The sequence below is a fragment of the Platichthys flesus genome, chromosome 12 (genome assembly GCF_949316205.1).
Source record: "Platichthys flesus chromosome 12, fPlaFle2.1, whole genome shotgun sequence".
NCBI classification, from domain to species: domain Eukaryota; kingdom Metazoa; phylum Chordata; class Actinopteri; order Pleuronectiformes; family Pleuronectidae; genus Platichthys; species Platichthys flesus.
Window position 1 is genome coordinate 8,362,661 of NC_084956.1, and position 26,075 is coordinate 8,388,735.

At 41.8% G+C, this 26,075-nt stretch overlaps 1 protein-coding gene across 2 annotated transcripts in view; it reads right to left on the reverse strand.

The window, feature by feature from the left end:
* The window catches only part of LOC133966462 (SH3 and PX domain-containing protein 2A-like), a 48,406-nt gene that overhangs the window by 5,910 nt on the left and 16,421 nt on the right, over positions 1-26,075 (reverse strand). Inside the window, exons 6-9 of one of the 2 annotated variants that reach the window (XM_062401400.1) lie at positions 23,821-23,852; positions 15,270-15,398; positions 4,477-4,590; positions 1,961-2,044 (exon numbers count right to left, since the gene is read on the reverse strand). In XM_062401400.1, the coding sequence (XP_062257384.1) occupies positions 1,961-2,044; positions 4,477-4,590; positions 15,270-15,398; positions 23,821-23,852 (359 nt within the window). The remainder of the gene's footprint in view (positions 1-1,960; positions 2,045-4,476; positions 4,591-15,269; positions 15,399-23,820; positions 23,853-26,075) is intronic. The other variant, XM_062401402.1, reaches the window with a different exon arrangement.

Genomic DNA, 26,075 nt, shown 5'->3' on the forward strand with positions numbered 1-26,075 from the left:
CTTTGGGAACACACATGACGCCTTTGGTCGTCACTCATCAGTGTCATTTGCAAATGTCTCACGTGTGTTTATTAGTCAGAGTATAACTAACCAGGTTCACCACAGTCTAATCCGTCATTACTCAAACGTCATGTAAATAATCAGCTCTGATCGTCCTGGCTTGCATTGGTCACCTTTATTCAGGTTTTCTGTATGGTCTTAAAAAATATTTGTATCAACATTTTAGGCCTTGTATACGTTAAAATATTAGAGTGAAACTAAAAAACATCTTTCAGAATTCAGTATTCTCTGCTGTGTCTCTGCCTGTAGTTAGAAAGATAATGTCATGTTTCGAGGGTCATTCTCTTCTCGGCTACTAACTCAGGGAATGATATCTGCCTTCATTTCTGTCCCACTTGACACGCGTCTTTAATTTCATTCTTTATGGTCTGAAAAAGCGTTACATTTAACACATCTCCTCGATGCACAACTGATTAGTGCCATTATATCAAACACTCTATCATCATTGAATTACTTGTATTCACAGAAGGCTCTTCACCGAGGCGAACTCCAGCGCACGGTGCGAGCGAGTGTCCTCAAAACGTCCTTGGCCTTGTGACAGCCAGCAGCTAACTCAGCACATAATGGAGAGCAGAGGCTCCATGCTGATTTATTCAATCCCATGAGGCCAAGAGGCTGAGCAAAGACCCCATTTCCTGTCATTATGGCAATTCCTGTCTAAACACAGACGGCATAAGTAAAAGAGGAGTGTTCAAAAAGTCGAGGACGTAGAAGGACAAACATGAAAAGGCGCTGCACTGTGCGCTGCCCTCTGAGCTGCCGCACCGGAATCAACATTCTGGTGACACATTATTCCATTTTCCTTTTCTCCACCCACTTCCCAGCTCGGGTGGGAGCTGAATGGGTGTGGGGTAGTGATTCACCTTACTTGCAGGAACTACACTAGGTTTCACGGTTAGAAAGAATATTTCTGTGCTCTTTATTTTCCTTCTCCTCGCTTCTTCCGGCCTCTTTGTGTCGAGGCTGGTCGAATGTTTTCCTCTCGCCAACCTCCTTCAGTCAACATCCAGCGGTGCGACAAAAGGGAAACTCTGAATCAGATGTCATGTTAACCACAATACGCATCGCCTGCATCGCTGTTATAAATGATTTCTGTGGAGTCAGCAAAACTCTCTCTCTCTCTTTTTCTTTTTTTTTTAAACGCAAAGCAGAATTTCAGTCCTGGGGTGGAAACAACTCCCGCTCCACTCCAGAGAGCAGCATCCACTGCCAAGCGCAAAGTTTGGGCTGAACTCAATAGCCTATCCTCACTCCTCTGTCAGCCGGCCAAATGCATCTCCAGTGAAAATAACATTGGCCTTAGTGGGAAGAACATGTGCAGGTCCGTGATAGAGAACGTGATTCTCCCGCTAACTGCGTGATTAATACCACTCTTTGTCTATCTCGATAATGTTTGTGATCCAAACGACAGCAGGACAAATGTGTGTTTTTGACACACTTTGTTAAAGCATACACTCATTAGCAAAGTAAATACACACTTCACTTGCTCATAAAAAAGTAAAACACGGCCCTGAAATGCAGCATAAGGCATTCCACAGTCTATTACGCAACTACTTTCAGACGAGCGGGTAGTATACTCCGGAGAAGATTGGTTTTGGCACACCGTGATTAATTATAATGAAAACACTTATTCTGTTATTCTGTGGGATAATTTGAGTCAAGCATCGATGATTGTTGCACATAAAGTTGACTTCACCTCTGCTTTTCCAAGCTCATTTCATATTAACATCAGTGGGTTATTCGTGGAAGGTGGGGGCTGATGATGAATGCATTTTAATGGAAGACAACACGGGACGCAAGGCTGAGCAAATATGTGCACGTGGAGCGGGACGAGGGGAGCGATGACAAAAAGGGGGGGAAGAGGGAGGGAGGTGCAGATGCAGCGTCTGTCTCAGTTCACCTCGGCTCTGCTGCCTGCTGATGACCCCCCCCAGCGTCCATCTCCGGTCCAGCCTCTTCAGATGAGCCTTGTGTCGCTTAGTAACTGACAGACACACACACACAAACACACACACATGGCGACCAGACAAACAAACAAACAATGGGGGGGAGACGTGAGCAGCGAGCACAAATGTTACACATAAAACACACAGCACACAAATGACATGGGCTCTGACCATTATTAGCTGCATGGAGAGACATGAAAAAACAAGACCACAAAGCAAAACATGGTGGACAGTTAGAGTGCATGGATGAATGGAATGGGAGGGGTTGTTACAGGGGAAGTGATAAACCAAGAGACATCTTCTCTGTGGCTTGTAATTAGGATGCTGTTAGCGTGGTTTTCTCATCCTGTCGTGTTAGAGCATCTGGGACACACATTGCTGCAGGAATGCCAGCCAATTAATGGAGCAGCTGAGGTGCTGATGGTCGGTTGGAGTCGTGCACCTTGAGAAGGTCTGCATGTGGCTGCTCACATATTTAAATGCTTAAGGGATATTAGGGATCTGTTTCTTAACACATCTGAAGCCATCTGAGCTTTCACCCGAATCTCGCTTTTTGGAGTTGTGAAAGAAATCTCACATGAATTTCGACTCTAGTTATTCAGCAACTTTTCTTGTTTCTGTGACAATGCGGTGGCGCAGGCTGCAGAAGACCACAGGACTGACAAAGAGATCTTTTACGAGATTCATGCCATTCCCATGACCGGCCAGTCACATAAACACTAATTACACTGACAGATTGTCCTCCGAAAACCCCCTGGCAGCAAACTGCAGCTACCTCTGACTGAGCAGAGAGGAGTGCTGGGTGCAGACGTTTGCATTTACTATAGATATGTGGGCCTATTTGTGTTTGTGGGTACCCATTGAAATGTTTTGTTAAACATGTATTTTGTTGATCCAAACTGGGAGCAGAAGTCATTTTAACACACTGCACATATTGCAAAAAACATTTTGGTCTCTCTCCCTCCATTGAACACAAACACCACAGAGGGGATCCATGTTCCCATTGTTATAGCGCACAACAATTGTGCAGCAAAAAGATGTTTTGGCCCGGGTGCCGGAAAATCTTGATGTTTGTTTGGAAGTGTGATACACAACTTAATTATTCCCGGGCCTCCAGTTTTGTTTGATATTCTCTAACAAAATGCTGCATATAAATAAAACAGCGTAGCTGCAGTGGCTGCTTCACCCCTTCAAAACCGGAGTATCTGACACTAATTGAGCTTTATTGCCCCGAGATTAAAATGCTTTCTACAGCGATATTACAGAATCAGACGGCTTGAGTTGCTCTTAAATGGTTTGATATCGATATCTGACAGCGCTGTCGAGGTTATTGTGAGATTTGGACGCAGATTTCAGCTTCACATGTCGACATTTTAATCTGGAAAAGCAAACTCTACATGGGTGCGTTTCTTATCAGGGTTTTGGATCCGTCTCTGACTCCGGTAGGTTAACAAAACGTTTACACTACAGTCTGCTGTTCTCAGGGTTTCTGAAGGTTCCCACATAATCCAACAACCTGAATTTTAGGATTAGAAATTATGATTAAATGACATTTTCTTTCGGTAAACATTTGCTGCATTGAAATTGCAAAACCAACCTGGAACCAACAATCACTATAACACCCAGCTAATGTGTTGCAATGTTGTGATTGGACTAACACGACGTCTCCTCTCCTTTTGTTAACATTACTTTCGTCTAATAGAGAAGTTCTAACTTGGGTAAATTAAAGTTCAATGAGATCTAATTTGAGAACAAATTTGAAGAATCACAAAGGTCGGCCCGGGCGTGACCCCCTCTTCACTTACAATGTCAGCTTCTGCAACTCCACAAGTGAAATAGAAGATAAATTGAAATAATAATGATGTTAAAAGGTCATAAAAAGACTAAAGTTTAAACTTGTTGAAACTTGCAGAAACCGTAGAACTGAAATATTTCCACAATTAACGCTGAAAAGCAATGTATACAACATAAATCGTTAATGCTACCTTAAGTATAAAGAGCACAACTCCTGAATTATTCTCGTGGTTTATTCCTTAATGCCGATGGGAACACACGTCTCTTTCATGAGCTCACTCCACGGAGGTCATTTCACTTCATATTGCTCTGGATCTGTACTGCACAGTGCATTACTGTACAGCTCATCACTCTGGCTGTGGTCTGGTCGCTCCTCCTTGCTGTTTGACCAGCCCTGAATCTCCACTCTGTTCGGCCATGCTGATGATGGCAGGCAGACAGAGAGGGGTGTTCACGCCGGCCTGGCGTCAGACGTTAGCGTAGGCCGGCCGTGGTGGAGCAAGAGGGGGGGGGCGAGTTTGCTCCATTTTGACACAGATCATAGACGAGAGGTATCAGGCCAAAGGTGGCGTCTGTGTGTGGACATTTCACAGTTTGTTTGCTTGTGTTTCTGTGTGTGGTTGTGTTTGAGAGTGTGGGCGGGTCTGGTGGTCGCAGGGACTCAGCAGTGACTTACCTTCTCCAGCTTTAGAGGCGCCGAGCTCCAAGTCGTCCCGTGTGCCACTGTGGGAGTTGAGATAGGTGGCAGGGACCCAACCCTGCTCCTCTGCCGTGCTGACAAACCACCAACCTGTGGGAACATGGAGGGGATGAAGACTACGGCAATAATATGAAAATAAAATAAAATGCATTAAGGTGCTTCCTTTACAGGATGTTAAACAAACTCATCAAACAATAAGGGTTGTTATAGAATAAATAAGAAAAAAGTACAATACAAACACAAGGACATAGATATATGTAAAATGTAAACAAAATAGTAAAACGGTATTGCACATACATGATAATTATATTTTACCAAAATCCTGCAGGTATGGCTTAAAGTGTGAATGTGAAGAGTATTAGTTATACTATCAAGACTACTACTACCACTATCACTACTTATACTAATTAACTTTATTGATATAGCACAGATTTAAACAGAATTTAAGAGCTGAAGTCTAGAATATTTGCTTAAGAATTTAATTCTGTGATAAGTTTCCTGCACCAAAAAAAATGCACAAAAAAAAACCATCATCAAAACCACATCTGATCTTTGTTTTAATCATCAAGCCTTGATTTGATAAAATATCTCAAACCGCAGGGGACAAAGAAACATCCGGAACTTGACTGTGTTGTCAAGAGAATCTATGACCACAGTGAGATCTAAGGACTTGGGAGGAAAACGCTTCCTGGCTGCAGCTCCACTCATGCGAGGGTCTTCATCAACCTGGGTTTTATCAGGGTCAGTGATGAGTTCAGTGGGCAGGACACTGCTAAACTCCTGTTACGAGCCAGGGCAGTGATTTTGCTGCCGATTTGAGTGCGTTCCTGTGGGGATGACCACATTTCTTTCACATCTGCTTTATGATAAATGCCTCTGCTGGAGTGTAGCACTGACTCAGCAATGTTTTACTTGTAATTCTGATCCTACGGCCTTGTGACAAATGGAACAACCATGACATATTAAACCTGCAGGAAAAAAAGTCCCCCCCCGAAGTTTGTGAGGCCGTGTCAGCTCTCGGCAGGAGACCTAAATGACAAAGCTGGCTATGGTGCACGTGTGGCCACATTTAGGCTATTTGTTGTGGTAACGGGGATTCAATATGGCTGACAGCTGTCTGAGTGGCCCTTAAAGAGGAGTGTTCCATCACAGCTGGTCCAAACCTCAAGTGTACATTTTCCTACAGAAGTACTGTGTTATGAGGTAGTTTATTTTAACACAATTAATAAAAAGAAGCATGAAATGTGAGTATGAAATGTTAGACGGGAACAGAAAAACAAACTTGTGTTTCTTAAGTAATGATGTGGTAAAAGCATGAGGTAAAATTTATAGGATGATAATATGGAAATTACAAAAAAAAAGAGTGTAGGTACATATAATTGGCTGATTCATCTGCATGTAGTATATAAATAATATTTATGGATGTATGTGTTGGAAATGCCTTGATATATGTAGGAGTTAAGGAATAACAGCACAGTGATAGGCTGGAAAATTCATGGATAAGAAAATAGTAAAAGAACTTTGCAGCCATAAACTTTAAAAACATATTCTTTCATTTTTTAAAGTACTGTATATCCGAATGAAAATAAATATATATCAGACTATATATGTTTACATACTGTATATTTTTCCGGAAAAGAACGTTCATAATATTTGTATTCGACCCCAGGAGGAGGAGCTGATGTCTGGCAGTAACTAATGAGGATTTATTGCAATTAAAAGGCCTATAGAGAATATAAGAAGTAGACAAAGGACTGTTCAATCTGTCTCAATGACTTTTTTCATTCTGTTAAGCGGAATTTGTTTCATGTGTCGAGATTGTTTTGTTAAGTCAGAGACCATTTGAAAAGTCACCCCTGCTGGATAGTGACATCTTATCTCCAAGCTGAATAGAGTGGAGATCCTTGTTGTGCCAAAACTGAACAATGCTTTAACCTGCCGTCATAAGTAAAGACGTTTTGATTTCACTATAATTTATTGACGTGTGCCAGCACACCCATAGGATTTGGTATCAGAACGCTTTTCTCAGCCTGTTTCACGCTGTAATTAAGATTACAAAAAAAATGTTGTAATGTTGGCAGCCCCCAAAAACGTTACTGAATCAAATTTAACTGGAATCTTGGAGAACCAGAGACATGATGAGAGCCAATATTTTTGACTCAGAGAAAGATAAACCATTTCCAGGACTTTTTACTTACAACTGCTATATCTGTGATTCATGTAGTTGGGATGCTTTATGTAATTGATAAAGTTGCTAAGCCAAAATAAAGTCCTCAGCTGAACAGCGGGGTTATTTTTCACAGTGAGGGTGGGTGCAGGCTGTTAGTGTCTGGCTCAGAGCATCTTGTTGGCTCAGACTCGGAGAAGAAACACACCATGTAATGTGCTCAGTCTTTGCACCGACGCCACGGCTTGAACAATAGCCTGTGTAAATCAGACAGAGCCCCAACACACAAAAAACAACCAAAGGATTAAAAATGTAGCCTTGTGCTTGTTAATTACACCGACATCCTGATTCTAAACAAACAAATTCTACAAAAATTTGCAATACCTCATGTGGACTTTTAATCTGATGTGTTATGTCACATGACCATCAATCAACATCAACGGTGCCTGCATTTAAATTAAACTTTACAGATAGAGGTCAGCTGGGCAGGAGTTAAAACACCTGTGTTAACCTACTGACGGGGGAAAAAAAACACCTTACATCTGCAAATTGACATTTTCACACATGCTAGCTGAGTGGGGAGAAATGTCATTTTCACCACAGTAAACTGACACTTGCAGAAGTGTAAGCAAATATAAGAATAAGGTGTAGGAATGTGATTTGATTGAGTGCACTTGGCTGTGAGTCCAAATATATACATACGCAGCAAAGACGTGCTGTCCCTCCAACAGGCCTGAGTAAATATATGCTGTTATTAGTGGCTGGGCCTGACCCGCCTGTATTTTTCAACAATCATTCCATATGGCAGGTGCTGAGTTCACTGAACCTCAGACGAAGCAATAAAAAACATAACGCACACATTGGTAAGTGTTGATCTCCTGGTCACTGCAGGTTTCTAACAAAAAGGTTGTAATTACCTTGTGTGGAGAAAAATAACACGTCTGAATGGGACACTGCTTCATGTATTTCATCTCATGCATTAACTCAGTGTGATTGAATGTCGCCCAAAACCAGCTCCTTAGTCCATATGAGAAAACGAGTGTCAAAAAATACAAAAATCACAAAACCTCTGGAGGTTAAGTTAATAAAATGTGTGAAACCGTATAAATACAAGCTTTCACATCAGTGACAGAATTTCCCTGAGTGACATGGCGGCTTCTACTTTTCCAGAGCCAGATACATTTTTTCCAAGGTTTCGCTTCTGACACCATCTACCCAAACACAATCGAATCAGTTGGTGAGAGGGTCACATCTTGAAGCAGAAGAAGAAGAACAACTTCCTCCTCAATACAGTCTGATATAAAGTGTATATTTGTTGATGATGATTTATTTCATATATTTGTTTAATACCATTGTTCACAATTATGTTTGTTTTGCAAACAATAAGATGTAGATGACTTAAATGTATGCACCGAGCTGGGACTGTCTATAAACACCTTGACCTTCATCAAATGAAAAACTATGATCTTCGTACCAGATGTTTTAACTTTTCTTCAAATTATCCGGCAGACATCCTGAAATACTGTACGTCCTGGAACGGCTGTGATACAGTTTAAGGTCCTGAACCAATGAAAATCAACAAGTCCCAGGTAAAAACACAAGATCATAGTCACTTGATGTCAATTTAAACCTTCTTTTCCAGAGGGATGAATATTTTATCATTATAACTTGTTCGCTTTACTGAATCGCGCTTAATGTGAAGTCAGGTATGTTAAATTTTATATTTTGTGCTGTTTATTTAAGTTGCTGTTGAAGTGGACTTGAGATTTGCACCTATTACTGTCCGATATGGTAATTTATTATTACTGTTTCGTGAGTCTCCTCACATCATGCCTAACGTTTCTATGAAATCCTTTTGATAAGTCTGCATTGTCTTCTGAAATTTAGGAAAACTTCATCTTACCACTGTGTGACCCTGAGGGCTTCACCCCTGTGGTGTTGGGTTTTAAAATCTCTAGTAAGACATAATTAAATCCAACAGTGATGCTCCTGCGGTGTGAGTGAATGGAAATAAGATTAGTGGAGGAACATGTTCTCTCCTCCTTCGTTTCCGGAAGGCAGGGATTATCTGTGCAGATGTGGGAGGAAAAAAGGTGAAGGGAAAGGGACCTCATGTCTGGAAATATTTGTACCAGTACACGTGCGTCTGCGCATTTGATTCATTTGCTTCCACCGGTTTGTCTTGGTTCCCACAGCGTCGATCACAGACATACATTACAAAGCTGCACCCGTACATTACCAGAGCCTATGTGTCATCTGTCATTGTTTTGTTTTTTTATCTTGGAAAGCTGCTGTTGACTTTAAACCACAAAGAGGCAAAAGACAACCAAGCATTAAGAAAGAAATTAATCATAGCTAGTTACATCTGGATTTGAGCAAAGTCAAGCTTTGTGTCTCCTTAGCAGTGGTTTCATAAGGCAAGAACCAAACCCCCCGACCCTCTATAGTGGATATCTCAACCTCAAAAGCCTTGGAAAGCAAGAAGCAAAACACTCTGTCTTTAAAACACTGTTGTAATGTGCTACATAATCATGAAAAACTGGATGTTTTAGCTGAGAAGAGATCGAGTGAATGTATGTCTCTGTGGCCCGCCTCGGTCAAATCAGGTCAAATATCTGTTTTCTTTCAATTCCATAATTTGAAATGGGAAGACAAGGAGGTCAGCTTAATTCAGATGACAGAAAACGTACAGATCCAGATTTAAGCAAGAGTTTGACATGGAAAAGGCACTTATTCACTCTCTGTCCATTACATTTAAGGCCGCGGCCAACAGCCAGTTAACTTAGCTTAAAACTAAGACTGGAAACAGGAGGAAGCAGCGGGTCTGCTCCGTCAAATGCTCATAAAATATGCCAAATAAACCTCAAGACCACTTTTTGAGCAATGCATTTAAAAAACCAAGATCTTGCTTGGTTAATGAAGAAAAATCTATGTGGGTAATGCAACCTGAGCGTTGTGCAGCCGCGTGGAAATGCGAGATGGAAACAAAGCTACTGTGATAGATATTTCTGGACAGAGACGATGAGATATGTAAACAGATTCCCACTCCGGACTTTTATGGAGCTCCACTCAATACGTACATTTGCAGATACAGTGGATTCCCGTATAATGAGCGCAAGCAGAATTTCTGAGCTGTTTGTCTCTCAAACAGTTTCTACCATCTGGAAACTCTATCAGCTTTAAGAGCCGCTCTTCACTCTACTGTAATCAACAGCAGATTCTCAGCTGCAACAAGAAACTGAATTTATGACTTTTCGGCTGTATAACCTATGAAATAAAACTGCAATCTGTACAGACAGTCAACCAGGGGTGAATCTCTGAAAAGCAACCTTGTTTTGGGGCTGTGGAGTCACGATGTGACACCCACACAAGATTTCTACATATCCAGCGTAAATATGAAAACCACCGATTCAGCAGCACGAGGAGGCTTTTCTTTTTTTTTCACGGCCTGAATTGACGAGGAATGCGGTGGCTCAGCAGTCCTTCAGACATTTGACACCACTGTTGAGCAGAGCTGGAGAGAACCCCATTCATTTCCAGCTCCTGTATTTATTAACTGTAGATTGGGAATCAAAGCACAAAGGGGGAAAAGTATCCAGCCCAGTAAACACACTTCCAGTTTTCCCCACAAAAAAAAGAAAAAGTGGAGGTTTCAATTTACCTGGGTGGCTCTGGTACGTGGGGGGAGGAGGCGTAAAAACGACACAAAACGACTTTCAAGAGCGAATGTTGACCTAAGGGTTGACCTTGACTCCCTGCCAGCCCCTGAAAGGATCCCCTCATGGGCTGAACGCAGCTACAGCCCACAGCCTGTGCGCTCTCTATAGGCTCCACTGATTTGGAGACACAGCAGTCCTTGAGCGTCTGAAAGCCCACACCTTAAATCGCTGCTTTGACTCAATGGTCAATTCTTGAGCGAGAGGGGGGTGGGAGGGGGGCACCTTTTGGGCTTCACAGGCTGATCTCTGTTCAATATTATTACAACTGTTTGTGCTGGTTAATACTGTTCTCTATCACAGTCTTCATTTTCTCTGCCTGTATCAGCAAGATGGAGGAAAACTAAAGATGTTTTAGAGGTCGGAGAAGTGGCACCATCCGATTTTCCATCTCTAAAAATCCAGGATAAGGTTGATTTCTTGTGATGGTAATTAGTACTTCCTATCTTAAGCTGAAAAACTGTGGAGGACGGGGCTGTGAACGGATAATGTGTCCTCCATCTGTTCTGAGACATTTAACACTTGGCAACTTTTCTGTATCATGGCGTTAGTGGTTCATCGACAAGAATTTTAGGGTTTTTCCTCTTTTACGTAATGAAATGTGTTCTTGCTGAAACTGCACTAATCAGAACTGTAGCTTTGAGAACTCGGAGCTCAACCCTGACCTTGTCTTCAAACCTATTTATTGCATATCAGAGGAACAAGAAAAATTGCATCAGCCATGTGTCATGTTGTCACATTTGAAGGAACTGCTGATGCTAAAATATGCAAAGAAACTGCAGATTTCTCATCAACTAATCGAGTATTATGGCCGCACACCTTTCAGTCAGGGTGCTTTTGTTTAGGTACAGATGAACGTCAGCTGTCATTATAACAAACTAGTGCCTGTTTGGAATGGGCTGTTTGCTTGGTCCGTGGTAATACTGGTTCCAGCTTTTTTTCTGAAACTGTAAAAGTGACTTGCAGTGATTGAGCAGCAGAGAGTTAATACCTGCAGCTGGACTCAGTCTGCAGGAGCCCACACCACAGCTGCTGCACAAAGAGATGTTCACCTGTTCATTCAAAGTTTAGTGAAGCACGACTCGGTGTGCAGAACCACGAACAGGAGAATTAGTTGGAGAATCCATGGCTAAAACAAAAAGAGACCAATATCGCCATCCTAAGAGCTATGCGTCTAACAAAGATTAAAACTACTGAAATAAGCATAAGACATAAACTGTCTAAACTCTAGTAGTATCTTGATATTTTCCATTTCAGATATTTGTCCTTGTATAATTTTTTTTTTTTTTTGTAGAGTATCAGTAAATCCGTGCTCTTGAGCTCCTCTCTCTGAACAGTGAGCTCCTGCTGAGCCTTGAGATCATCTTGATTCCAGCTTGATGATGGAGAGCAGAGACATTATTGTATTGGTGCAGTTTATTTCCACGTTAAGGTAAAGCAGACATCCTGCACATCCATCATGCCATGCTGAGGGCCAGACCTGCTTATTCTGCCAGGATTTTACTCCAGCAGCGTGCACGGGCTCTCGGCCAGGAAGTCGAAACATCACCTGCAGGATGCCCCTGTTAGCTTCCAGCTTGTCTTTGGCTCAGATTTGTCAAACTTAAATCATTTGTGTTCAAGTGACAAAAAGGGTAGCTTCATACAGATTAGATTACCGTTCTGGAAGGTGACCATTAGGGCTCTTCCCTGCTTAAATGAGCTGTTTGGAGCGGTAGACATGCTGGACACCGGTGGTGCCAGGGGGTCTTGGGGAAACCCGGAGGGACTGATGGATGTGAGCTGGCCTCTTCAAAACAAGTCAGAACCCGGTGTTCAATTGGCACATTATAAGGCACAGAGCCTGATCTAGCCTTGGAATTGAGACAAGTTAGACCCTGACTGGTCCATAGAGAGATCTTCTACACAGGACTGGGCACATGTCTAACGTTGCCCTCGAGGTGCAGACAAAGAGGCTACACGACTACGTGAAAGGGCAAAGTTTAAACCACTGAATACAAAGCATTTGAGCTGACCATCACTGCCATTAGCTTAGCTTTGGCTAACATCTCAGTGATATAGTGTAAACTGAGGAGGCATCCTGGAGGATCCATTAAGCCATTATAATGAACCAACCTCTCTGAACCACTAACTTTGGCAGGAAACGGCTTTTTCCATTTTCTGCCTGCGTTTTTTCTGCTCTACTCTCTCCTCCTGAGCCAGCATCCCCCCTGGCAAACTCTAATAAGATAGACAAATAAAATAGCTAAAGAGGGAGTAAGGACAGAATTATTTATTAGAAAACTAATTCTGATAACGGCATAATTTGGGACAACACTAGATTGTAATGACTATTTTCATATCGCTCCTTCACATGAGTGCCTTTCATTCGCTTCCATGGCTCTTGGCAAATAGTAACTTGGGAAACTGCTGCAGCAAAACATCAGGCAGTCACTGGTCTGCCCCGGTGATTTCCAACATATTACACCCACCAAACCAGCAATCAATTCAAACTACTGCACCAACGGAAACAAAAGACATAACACCAACTGTATCGTCAAGCCGGGATAACGGAAAATACTGCCTTGGCTCAGGGCGGCAGGCTGGAAAAGTGGAGAAAGCTGAGCTCACTTATAGGGTCTGACCTAGATTCACTGCTCTGTCAAAAGCAGTGAATATATCTATCAATTATCTAATACAAGGAAAGGAAACGTCGATAACTGTACTGGGCACCACACAGTCTGGGGCACAGTAGCTGTTACAGCAGGAATTCTGCTGAAGGTCAAAGCTATAAAAATAATAATTATACAAATCTGCAGTTTTCCATTTCTCCTTGTTAACTAATATTCGCACCTTATGCAAAACAAACCTCCTAAACTTACACAATCCTGATACAAAAATAGATTTCAATATGATTTTCCACTCAAAGCATCCAAAAGCTCTGCAGGGGGCACACGCTGGTTTAATTGTCCATGGCTTTAAAGGAAAATGTCTAAATACAGTTTGAGGCAAAAACAATTGCATAAAACTTTTTTTTTTAATCATAACAAAGGTAACAGACGGTTTATAGCACTGCTAACTCTGCGTGTTCACCACTTAGGTCCATAATGCACACATCAATCTGTCAGAGGCCGTTAAAGAGTCTGCACTTATTCTGCAAGGGAATGGATGCTGAATCAAATGAACTCTGAAAATCTTCCCAGCACACACCTGGTCCTGTGTTAGTGTTGGCAAAGGAATGTGGTGTGATGTCGACCGGCCAAATGGAGCAGCCTTCGCCGACTACCATTGCAGGAGGTGTTAAGATTTCAGTTAACTGCGAGCTGCGCTGCTGGAAACAGTTTCCACAGCAAGATGTAGGGGTGGTGGTATTTACTTCAGATCTCTGAGAAATTGTCCGTTGGTGTATAATAAAACTGTCAAGTCGTCTCAGGGTGTGTTTTCCGAAGCCTAGAGTCGACTGCTCTGCTTTCTAGAAATTCATTTCTAATCGTCTGATTGAAAGAACTGAGCCGAACAAAAAAAAGGGTAGAGAAAAAGATGAAACATAATAACTTGGGAATCAAGCTGCAGTTATACCACGGAAGCCTGGAAATCATAAATCTCATTCTGCATGGGTCATCAACACGCGGACCAACCATTAGAACTCTGCACAGTGGTGAGCTGAGAAGCAAAAGTGAAGGGGGCCTCTACATGAAAGCACAGGACCATGCAGCTTTGAGTTCATGGAGGAAAGCTCTCATATAAGACCCCCGGTAAAAGGACTTCAAGGTGTTGGGATATCCGCCTCGCTGCGGCACCCCATTGGGTTGAAATCCTACCAGTGCAGGGAGTGAAAACAAATACATGAACCTAGAGGCAGGACACGAGACACTTCAAAGCGATCCGGGTCCACGCATGGACCCTCTTCCTTAAGGCCAGTGCGGCGTGGCGTTTCACTCACGCCCATCGTGAAACCCAAGTCCAATTGCCTTCCTGGTCTCAGTTTCCCTGTCCTCCCTCTGAAGAAACACATGAGTCCCATTACTGTTTTACTGTCTCAGCATACCATTAAAGGTGAATGTCCGGCCCTTTAACCGGGCCTACACCCCTGCAGTGGCTGTTTGCCATGATAAATTCCCTTTGAAAAATAAGTCATGCAGGCAGGTGCTGAGACCCATGGGAGTCAGTGATAGTAGATGGTCTTTGTATATGTAACACAGACACATGATTTAATACTAGTGATAATAATGACCAAGCTTCAGCACTATCAGCTTTTCAGTTGTCCTTGTATCATAAAATCAACAAAACTATCAAACCACTTCATTTTATTGGATTATTTTTTGTTATTTTCTCTACATTTGTTTCCATTTACAGTAGATTAAAGAAGCTTTACAGCACATTCCTAGAAACTCATTAAGCTATGCTTGATGTCATCCTCCCACTGACTCATTAAATATTCAGTATTGTCAAACTGAATCACATATACCTTAACACACACTCTAGGCCCTATCGGCTCGGTCTTTCCAGAGGTTAAAGAGCTGACTAAGGACTCTGCAGCTGCCATTTTTAAATCTGGCATGTCCTGCCGGCTTTCCATTAAATTGAGGTGGAATAATTAATACGAGTCTAGAAGACATTCCTCCTGCTAGAGGCAACATTCTGGCCTCTAGCCTAAACCAACACTGGGAAAAAACAGGGCTGACTGCGGGCCAAAGCGAGCCTCCAGATGGGGATAAGCAACCGCTAGCAAGCTGCGGACAAAGAAGGTGGGAGGGTTGAGATAGGGAGCAGGGCAGAATGTTTGAGGAAGTGTGGACTGGATCGTGAAAGTGTTTCTGCTTGTGTCTGATATACACACACACAAAACGCATGCCGCCTGTGTCTGCTTAACATGTCATTGTCGTGCATGTGTTTTTATTACTCACCGCTCTCACTCTTTTCAATGACATCGACCACCTCCCCCGCTTGAAGGCCGATTTCTGCCGGCTCTTGTTTCTCGTAATTGGCCACCACCACGTACTGTTCCAGGAGCATGGGGTCCGAAGCATCCAGACCTGGGGTTGATGGGAAAAAACATGCCGTCAGCCAGCTGCCAGCCATAGGCCCACGAGAACGGCTGCTGGGCACACGTTGTGCCATAGGCCACTTTGTCTGTAGAGCTCAGCCAATCACAATATTCACAGGGTTCAGTGCATCTTCCTGAGAGTCTAGCCATAGAGCTGCATCCCCCTCCAGCCCAACATCCAGGGCAATGGAGACACTGAAAGTGTAGAAAAAGAATCCCCCTCCAAAATGTGAACGATCAAGCAGTCAGCTGCAGAGAATCCATTCTGTGTCACTGAAGGGGCCTCATCCTGAATGTCCAACAAAGCTGAGACCGGGTCAGTAGATGCACGTAGACACATTCACAAAGTAGTAAGACAAGCAGCGAAGAGAAAGTAGAAGGAGCAGCAGAAGTGATAGAAAAGTGAGCTAAAGCCAGCTGAGGACAGGACATTAGAGGAGGAGAAAGAAATGGTTTCCCTTGGAAAATAAACCATCTGCTAAAAAGCCTCCTTCTCCTCAGTTGGGGCTGGAGCTGGAGAAAGAGTAGGGGGTTGTGTACACCAATCATAGGAGTTGGGACTAGAGGCCTTAAATAGAACCAGATGAAGGGGCTGGAGCTTTGCTCAGAGGGATGGCCCTCTGTCTCCATGAAACACTAGAGCCCTGACTACAGCGTGCGGCCCAGCCAATGGAAACCTTCCTTTCTCTACTCCGCTCAGTTAACCATATAAGCACCGGCAGTGACTTAGTTTTTCACAGTTTTTGCCTGTATCACAAAATTTATAATATCCAATTAAGTTTGGATCAAAGACTAAACTACGAGAATGACTTCTTAAAGAAGAAAAAACGTGTTTTCATTTGTGACAATATAAAAAGGAACTTTTCACTGCCTGATACATTGCAAACACCCACATGTTTCCCCTCCACATGAGCATATGATGAAGCCTTAATCATTGAAAATCCTGAAAACAAGCATAGCTGTGTCAACTAAAGCAGATCTAACAAGAGTCATATGGAATCCAGACTCCTCCCCGGCTGACATCCAGCTCACAGATTAGCAAGAGCTTCTGATGACCACTGAGGTCAAAGCTCTGTACACAAAGTACAAGGTACCTTCACGCACCAAGATAACATCTGTAAACCTTGTTTCATTGAATCTGTCATACCCTTTAACAACGACTTGGTTCAAGTCCCTCAATAACATCAACCGTTAAACGCTGTTATAAGAATGAGCAGCAAAATAGTTGAACTGGAGCAGGAACCATTGATCAGCATTTACAACAGAGTGGCTAAAATAAAAGTAATGCAAATAGACTCCAACACCAAACACTCAGATTCAGGACTTATAGGGGCCAAGTCAAGCTTTGTGCCCACTTCCATCTGACCTATTAATAGTTGATCTATGTATTTTAACACCAATCATTATTTATTCTGTACTTTTAAAGTTATAAGCTGCATTTAACATTGTTGTTTTTCTCTCTGTTAGCTGTATGTTGTTGCAATATAAGCATATACTACACGCAAATACTTTTGAACAAATTTAGTTTCTAAAGAATAAATAAAGTTATTTTAATTTAAAATGAATTATTTGTGTTGCTGATGTACAAAGTATTTTCATGATGTTTTGGGAAAACAGAAATATCCCCAAACAACAACAGTCCCATCCTCTGTTCTTGTCTGCTTTTACTAATTTCAATCACTTGCTGGAAAGAGGAAATCTGTTTTATACCGACTTTGGAAAAAAATAGCAATTCAGTCCAGCAGATGGAAGGTTTGGGACTTAGATAAGGAATGATTAAGACAACTTGGATTAAGCTGCAGACCTGGCGTCATTGCTCCAGACTTGGAGATTAACAGGTCTATAAATCACGATAATATTTTTTCATTTTAATTTGGGAAATAAAGCTTTAAACGTCATTGGGATAATAACTTATGAATTATGAACCATTGGTATCTGAAATGTTGTTACTGGCAGAGGGACTGACACTGGATTACTGTGGTCAGATCGTGGTTTATGATGCTTCACGTTATTTGTGCAATATGTTTGGGGGAAACCACAAAGTTGTGTGTAGGGGCACTGGTAAGAGCATATCTGAATTCTGGGTATATCCTGGGCCTTCTTGTTCTTCGAAGTGTAATATGACAGCAATTAACTGCACTAACAGCAGACAGAGATACATTTCTCTCGACACTGCTTTGAAAATGTGTTGTTGAATGGTTTGTTATAACTTACAGATCAATTAACTTTAATAATAATTTGGCATCAACAGGGACGCAAGACGAATGACTCAAACATTGGTAAGCTTTTACAGTACTATCACAGATATGGACCAATAATAAAATAGTATCTACAATTTCTTTTTAAATCAGTACTTTTACTTAAATTACAGTTTGACAGTTTTTATGTAGGTTTTACCCCATACTTTGCTTTAAAAGTCACCAGATATCAAACATTTTAAAAGGCAGCACAGATGACTAAGGTGTACGACAAAGTCCGTGAATCCGAGTGGGTGTAAATTAAGTTCCCAGTCATTACCTATGGTCTTGGCTTGTCCAGACTTACACATTAATGTGCATTACCTCAGCACAACTTAAATGAGATACTCATAAGATTTTCATGATCAATAAATTTTCCTCTATTCAACAAATCACCCTGCATAATAAACCACAACCAACATAAACCCAGTGGATATATGTTGTACCTTTGTTTACTTAATGCTGAATTTGAACCTGCAATAAAATAATGACCTGACAGGAGCCAAATTACAAATAAATACTATATCTTGGACGTTGTGTAGCCCCCCCCCCAAACAAAAACTAAAGAAAACCACAAAATTGCCAGCAATATAATTTCAACACAGATGAACATAAAACTAAAGGCAGGTCATGATCTCATAAAACCAGAATCTATGTCAAACGATGTTTCTGAAACACACGGTTAACTACAGTACAGCTAGCGAACAGTAAACCCGAGACCTGAGGTGAGTGAGTAAAGACTTTGTCAGCAAAGTCAATAGGCCTGAAAAAGTGAAGCTAATATTTCAGCCTTGTTCAGGAAATGAAATGTTTTGCAACAGCAGGAGGAGCGAGCCAGAACAAGGGGAACGTGTGAGAAAAAATGAGGTGAAGCAGCCTGGGACGGGATAGCTCTAATTTCAGATATGATATGTGTGTAAAGACAGCAAAGTATAAAATGAGCTGTATAAATCTGTGTGTTCAAATCAAGGTTCAAATTAATCAAGCCTGAGAAGTTACGTACTTCGATCAGTTAAACATACACACACAACATCTGTTAGGGCTGTGGAGTATATCTGACAAACCTGGTTAAGAATGTGTGTTTTTATATGTGTATTAGAGCATGTGTGCGTGTGTACCACATATAGCTGATGTATTTTCGAGCATTCAAATTACATATCTTTTTTTTGGGCTGCGATCAAATAGCCCTATCAGCCATTCTCTGTGTTTACATCTGTCCTTGCTCAGATTTATACATGTGCTTCCTGCTCCTCCACCCTTTCAGTCCCAGGCGTCCAATCTTCATCCTGCCCCCACCCCCAACCCGACTCAGCCGTCATCAGCTCCTTCCAAAGATGATGACAGTTGAGAACTTTGCAATAATTCATCCCTGAGAGGAGGAAACTAGGGAGTGCATCGTCTACCCATTTCTGCCGAGGAATTCTTCTCCACGAGAGACTTTTCAGGATCAGCCGTTTTGGTTGATAGCAGAGTTGGCACAGGCCTCTGCGTCCTGGTGCCATATTCCGAACCCTTGGGTGACTTTACGAGAGCAGAACTTGTTTGAGAAGAGTACAATTTGGCAAAGTGCATCGCCTTTGTATGTCTCATGAGCAGCAGATGTGAAGTTGGATTAGAAAGGGACACAGGACTGCTGTTCAATGTAGTACAGATGTACTCATGTCATTGAATCAGTATGTGGCCCTGAGGGACAAGGGGCAGACTACAAACAAATCGTGCAAACACGATCCCCCGAATCAATTTATAAGTGAGCGACAGCCTTCACAAAGCTTTTGAAAACTGTTTGATGTTTTCATCATCTTCACTTGATTGTTATCTTCACTTAATCATTATCTTCACTTGAGCTGTTCCTTTCAGGATTCCAGGTCCAGACAAAAGTGTGACTATCACAGACATTTAGATAAAAGGTACAACAAAGCTTGTCTTATATAGATTTCCAAAGTTTCTTTGTAAACAAAGTTGAGTTTACTCCAGGTCACTGTTTCTCACTGAAATGAATTGTGGGCCTCATTCTTCGTAAAACATTTGCAGAGCCAAAGTTTGGAGGATTTTTTAATCTTCATTGTTTACATCCATGTTTGCTTTCAAGAAGTCTTCCTTCTTGCTCGCTGCAGTACTTAAAATATCACCACCAACAACTGTCGATCAATGGAATTCATTAACTTATCAGTGGACTTATTAACCATGTATTCTGTGTTTGAGAAGTAAAGGAACTCCACAGGGACACGCAGGAGCTCTCGTAGCTCTGGGTGTTGAACATAAAAATCAAAAAATTAAATAAAATCCATTATCTTTACAATTTATCCTTTGAGGGTCGGGTGCCTGGAGCCAATTCCAGCTGACATTGGTAAAGAGGCGGAGAACACCCTTGACAGGTCGCCAGCATATCACAGGATTGACAGATAGAGACAAACAACCATTCACACTCACATTCCCACCTACAGGTAATTTAGGGTCTCTAATGGGAGGAAGCCGGAGTAACTGGAGACATGGGGAGAACACTAACTCCACACAGACAGGCCTTGAACGGTGGACAGGATGGAACCTAGAACCTTCAGAGCCACAGAACCACCAAAATCTAAAAATTTAATCAAACCAATCCTGCATTTCATCAAGATTTCCAGTAGAAACAATGATTTCTAGATCCGACTCTGACCTGGTTATGTAACAGTGGAGCATTGCTTTACTCATGCAAGGCTACTTTAGGGAATGACGAAAGTTCACCCATTCAAAGTTAGAGATGGGGGGGTCAAAATATGACAGAATTACATTAACTGCTGACAAACTGAAGAAGTGCCCTTTGTAATAATGGATGAACAGAGGGTGAATACTTTGTTATCTTAAATGAATGTTGTTTATTACATTAGCAGCAGAAAACAACCATCTTTAGAGTTAAGACTCAGGTAACGTGGCTGATGTTGTATGCTACATGTCAAAGCTGTATCCATGATATGAGGAAGAATGATCCCTTTTACCAATGTCCTTAAAAAATAGGAACATAACAAATTTGAAACCTGGTGTAACCCACATAATGAATCTGTCAGGTCCTGTGAGGCTCATTGTGCACAAGTCTAGAAGGAATCTGAGCTGTTCATTGAGAAATAAGCTACAGACACAGTATTTCCTTGTGATTTGGACGTGCTCAGTTGCCCTAATGATTTCCAGTTTAAAATCGTATCCATCTGCAAACACAAACAAACGCACAAACCTCTTGACCCGCCCACTGTCTAAACCCGTGAGCAAATTAACCCTTATTCCTCCTGACCAGCATGCACAGCACACGCATGCACATACCCACATACAGTGTGTAAACACTCACACAGGCATAACTTCAGGCACACATGTACACCCTACAGGCCCCCAGAGACCTGCCGCTGAAATGAAGACAGCAGGTCTGCGCATATAAACACTGCACTCCCTCGGTCCGTGTGCAACATTGAAATGGTTTCCACTTGCCACGTAAACCTCCTCTCCTCTCCAGCTGCTTTTCACATGCACTACACCCCCGAGTGCTCCCTTTCTTTTCCTCTCCTTCTCCATTTCTAACTGTCCTGCGCTCATCTCACTCTCTGTTTGAGTTCAGATAATCGCAAATGTTTGGAAGTTGATCTCAAACGAGGATTCCAGTTCCACTCACCTGACAGTGATTCCTGCTGACAGTTTCAGAAGGTTCAAGTGAAGAGAGTGTGTTGTTCTTTGAACCTTACATTGACAATAGCTTTGCTGTGATGCAGAGTCGATCATGTAGAATGCTTCAATCTCACACTGCAGGTCTCGACAAGTGGGACCATGAATAAAATATGGAGCAGAATCTTAGACACATATGAGAGATGAAATTCCCAAGTAAAAAACAGACTCCCCCTTTAAAACATCTATTTTCACTGGTTTTCATCATCTGATTCAAGTCCAACAAAAAAGACAAATCACAGATGAAGTGCACTACAGACAAGTTAGAACGAGACAAATAAGGAAAAACAATCATGAGAGAGATATCGAGGAAGAAACTATCACCATGAAGACCAAGAGCAACAGTGAGCAATCATCTGTGAGTGCCTAGAAGATGCTCCTCTGATTTCTTCTGCCTGCCAGGTAAGAGTTCCTACTCAAACCTCTAATCACTCGCAGTTTTGTGGTTGAGGGCCACATTCTCCTGTTTAGAGCAGGGGCTCAGTAAACTCAAATGTGATAGCCGCACCATGTTATTATGGAAACCGTGAGCTGCAGCTACAGCACAAATTCACCACAGACTCGCTGCACTTTATCTGCTGTCCTGCTTTCAAGGAGAGAGATCAATCTTTCTGCTGCTGACCACTAACGTCCAGCATGAGCAGGAAATCACGTACGGAGGAGGGACTTTACAGTGTGTGACTCTGATTAGTAAATTATCACAAGCACCAGTTGTTAAGTGTGTTATTAACGTTTCCACTGGTAGACTTGAGGGATTTATTGTAAGTAAAATTACGACATTACAATGTAATGATTTTATATCAAACTAAACCATTGAAACTATGCAAACAACCAACACTATGTGACGAACTTTCCAGGCAGCCAATAGGAATATAACTGAAGGCAAATCTAACATCTTGCACAGACTGAATGTAGGTTACTCGCTACACACACACACACACACACACACACACACACACACACACACACACACACACACACACACACACACACACACACACACACACACACACACACACACACACACACACACACACACACACACACACACACAGACAATTTTTCCATTTCATTATGCAGTTGGAATCCCCTGTTACGTAAAGCCTCGATACCATGGAACACATAATGAAATTAGGTTGGGGTCTTATTTCGTTTTGGTGACAACTGTGCCGCAGCTTTTCCTCTGAGTGGAGCGCCCGCAGAAAATTAACTCACAGGTCACCGACTAAGACTTCCATTGCCCCTGCTATGTCATATGCGACTATAGAAGAGTGCGAGACTGATGGCCACAGCGAGTCTGCATCTGATAGCAGGACTAATGTGTAATTAGGTAAAGGGTATTCTGAGACTGCATGCATTCAAGTGCACACCCACACACATACAATACACAACACTTGAACAGCTGTTCACTGATCCCCTCTCATACTCTTCCTGCTGCCTCCTACGCCTGTATCCCCATGCTCAGCTGAGTCACCCAGTCTTTTTTGACTTCAATACTCTCCCTCGCATACACAAAAAAACATGAATCCACCAGCCGACCCTGGAAGTGTAAATACAGAACCAATAGAGGCGGATAGCAGGTGCCCTCTCCCACCCAGCACTGTATGTTTCACCATTTCCTCAGAATGCAGAAGTGTAAGGTCGCCATTTTTATTTGAAGAACCCTAGAGCAGCACCCGTCAGGCTTCACAATCTAAACTGCATTTCCTCGAGTCCGCAGCAACACACCTGCCAAGTGTGGAGTCGACCGGACGCGGTTGTCGACAAAATCGAAGACAAACTGACAAACAGACGGAGATTCTTCGATTTCTGGATGGATGTGTTCTTACAAAAATGCACCACCCATTTAGCATCACGCTCCTTTAACATTGGCAGGCTCTGAATGGACAGTTTTAAAAGAAGAGTAGAAATCAATGCAGGAGAATAGCATAACTAAAAACTGTCTCCATTATTGATAAATCTGGCAATTACTTTCTCAGTTAATCAATTAATTGCGTAGTTCCTCATGTCTTATTCAAATTGCTTGTTTTCTCTGACCACAAAACTAACCCGAACAGAAAGGCAGTTATTTACTTGTTCATTCTAAAGCAGTCAATCTTTTCTTAACTATAGAATTTTAATAAATATTTTCAAAATAGTGGCAGATTAATTTACTGTCAATTGACTCGAATAATCTACTTATCTCTTATGCTCTTCCCCCATTAAGTCCAACAATGCAAATCGACCACTGACAGCTCCATTACATTAATAGAAGCAGTCGACTGGTGCCAGCAAGTAAGCAGAGATTATGAGTGAGTCAGCGAGGTCTGGTGAACTCACTTCTTTACAGCTCTACACCCCACAACTTTTTAAAAGATCAAACTCTTCAGAGAGAGACACTTCAAGAAGTAGATTAAGTACAACAAAGACACAATACTGATGGATGGAGCACAGAATACTGGACACAGATTCTACTGGCTATAGGACAAAAATATTTCAGATTCTTACCTGATTTACGTTTCCCAGAACTTCCACAGTCTCTGCAAAAGAAGCAACACCAGAGAAGCATGGTCAGTGTGAGTGGACCACAGGTCAGAGCATTTATATGACTTGATCAATCTGTGGAGGGCTGAATCTGTGTCTGGGGCTCTCCAAATGCTGCTGGCACACAAGTACCAGCCAAACCCTCGCTGAGAATGCATGCAGAACTTGACCCACTACCAGAGGGAGGGAGACAGGGTGGGATACATACTGCATGGGTGTGTGGAGGACCACAGTAACTGTGTCAAGGACAGCAACAGCAAATCATCAGATGTTTTAGCAAATACACAGCCACGGTTGATGTGGTGTAAATGAGGATGATGATGCAGCTGACTCTGGCCAACAGAACAGCATTTATGTACTTTACAACAGTATCATATCCCATTCATGACCCCATTCATGTTTAGAAAGCGTCTTTCAAAGCCCAGACTGTAACAAAACACCGAGCGGACGAGCGTCAGTGTCAATGAACACGCTCTGTGCACGTGTACTGTCCATGTCTGTGTGCTCTGTGCCGCAGCTGAACACACAGGCGTGCATGTGTAATTAGAGGAAATATAGGTTTAGTCATTACAAATATACACAATTTAAAGAAAGCAAATTGAATGGCACAGAAAATTAGCACCGGTGCAGGGTCTATTCAGCCAGAGAAAATACACTGCAATCAGTTTGAAATAAATTAGTAACAAAGAAGGAAACAGAACAAATGACATATGTAATATTATTACATTTAAATCCATAATTCAGTGTTGACAGATCAATTTGAGTTCTCGTGCCTCATTTTGCTGTAAAGCAGTTACATTAATGATGATTACGTTATCCCGTTGACAAGAAATTAGTTTTACCTCCGCCAAGGAAGTTATGTATGCGGGCAGATCCGCTCAAATGGGCACAGTGATAGGATTTGTTTTTTAACATTGTGAGAGTATTTGCTTTCACCATTTTCACTGGTTTCTCTGATAATAACTTGTGGATCTGTTGGGCCTTGGCAGAGTTAAACGCTCTACTGACATTGTAGAGCCATTCAAGCTTGTTTATTTGCCAGGAGCATTACGCCAAAAATATTAAAGTGATGTGACAAAACTTGATGGGAGGATGGGACATGGACCACGAAAGAACTTGTTAAATGTTGGTGCAGAAGTAGCTAAAGGGACGGATCCAGGAACTGTTTAATTCTTTTTTATAATATTATGACATTTTCACAGACTTCCCAGTTTCAAGGAATAATAAAAAAATTGCATATTTACATTACTTATATGTACGAACGTCTTTGGTTTGGTTTGATCCAACCTTTCAACGAGTCATACACTCTATAGTGCCATTATAGTTTTACATTGTAAACATTTCCCAACAAGGCAAAACATCTAAGTCTCTGTATTTGTACATCTAGTTTTTAACTTGGTGCACATTTGAAGAAGCCCAGGCTGAACACTGAGGATAAACTAAGGATTGATGAAGATGGGATTGGACACCTGGCTCTCTGGAGAGGTCGGCCTGCAGGACTGAAGCAGTGGCCAGTTATGGATATGAGTAGATGTTTGGATAAATCCCCTCCAACATTTGCGTCCTGTTCATCGATTCTCCGTGCTTCATTGATTCCAGCTAAACAAGAAAAGTTAAATTTTGTATATTTCGCAATTTCAGTCTCTGGAGCTGATTATTTGACTCGGTGCTACAAAGGAGCCATCTCTGGATTTGCTTTTAGAGGACAATAACAAATCAAACAAATAAGGTCAGAGAATGGTACTTTAGTTTCTGGTGAGCGCAATGAAAAGATTACTCGTGTTCAAGCTAAGCAACAGTTTTTGCTTTATAAAAACATTTAGCCCATAACTGTATCCCTCTGTTACTTAAGATAAAGTCATTTTTGGCTCAAGGCTTCTATGTTTCCAGATGTATGAGCAAATCAGTTGTGAGACATTTCCAATCAAACGCATAATAGCTTACAGCTCAGTTCAGCTTCATTAAAAACATAAATTACATACATACTTAACTTTGAACCAATCCAACCGTGAAAACACTATTAAGCAGGATTGTGTCAGAGCAGATGAACTGTTTATATTATCTTCAGTGTTTATACTGTGGGAAAATCATTTCAAGCCTGCTGCAATATGAATTCTATAATTTACTATATGATATGATGGGCTGAAAACACAACCTGCCAAGCCAACATAAACGGGGTTTAATAAAAGAGAAGCAAATGATGCTCATCACTTGAGACA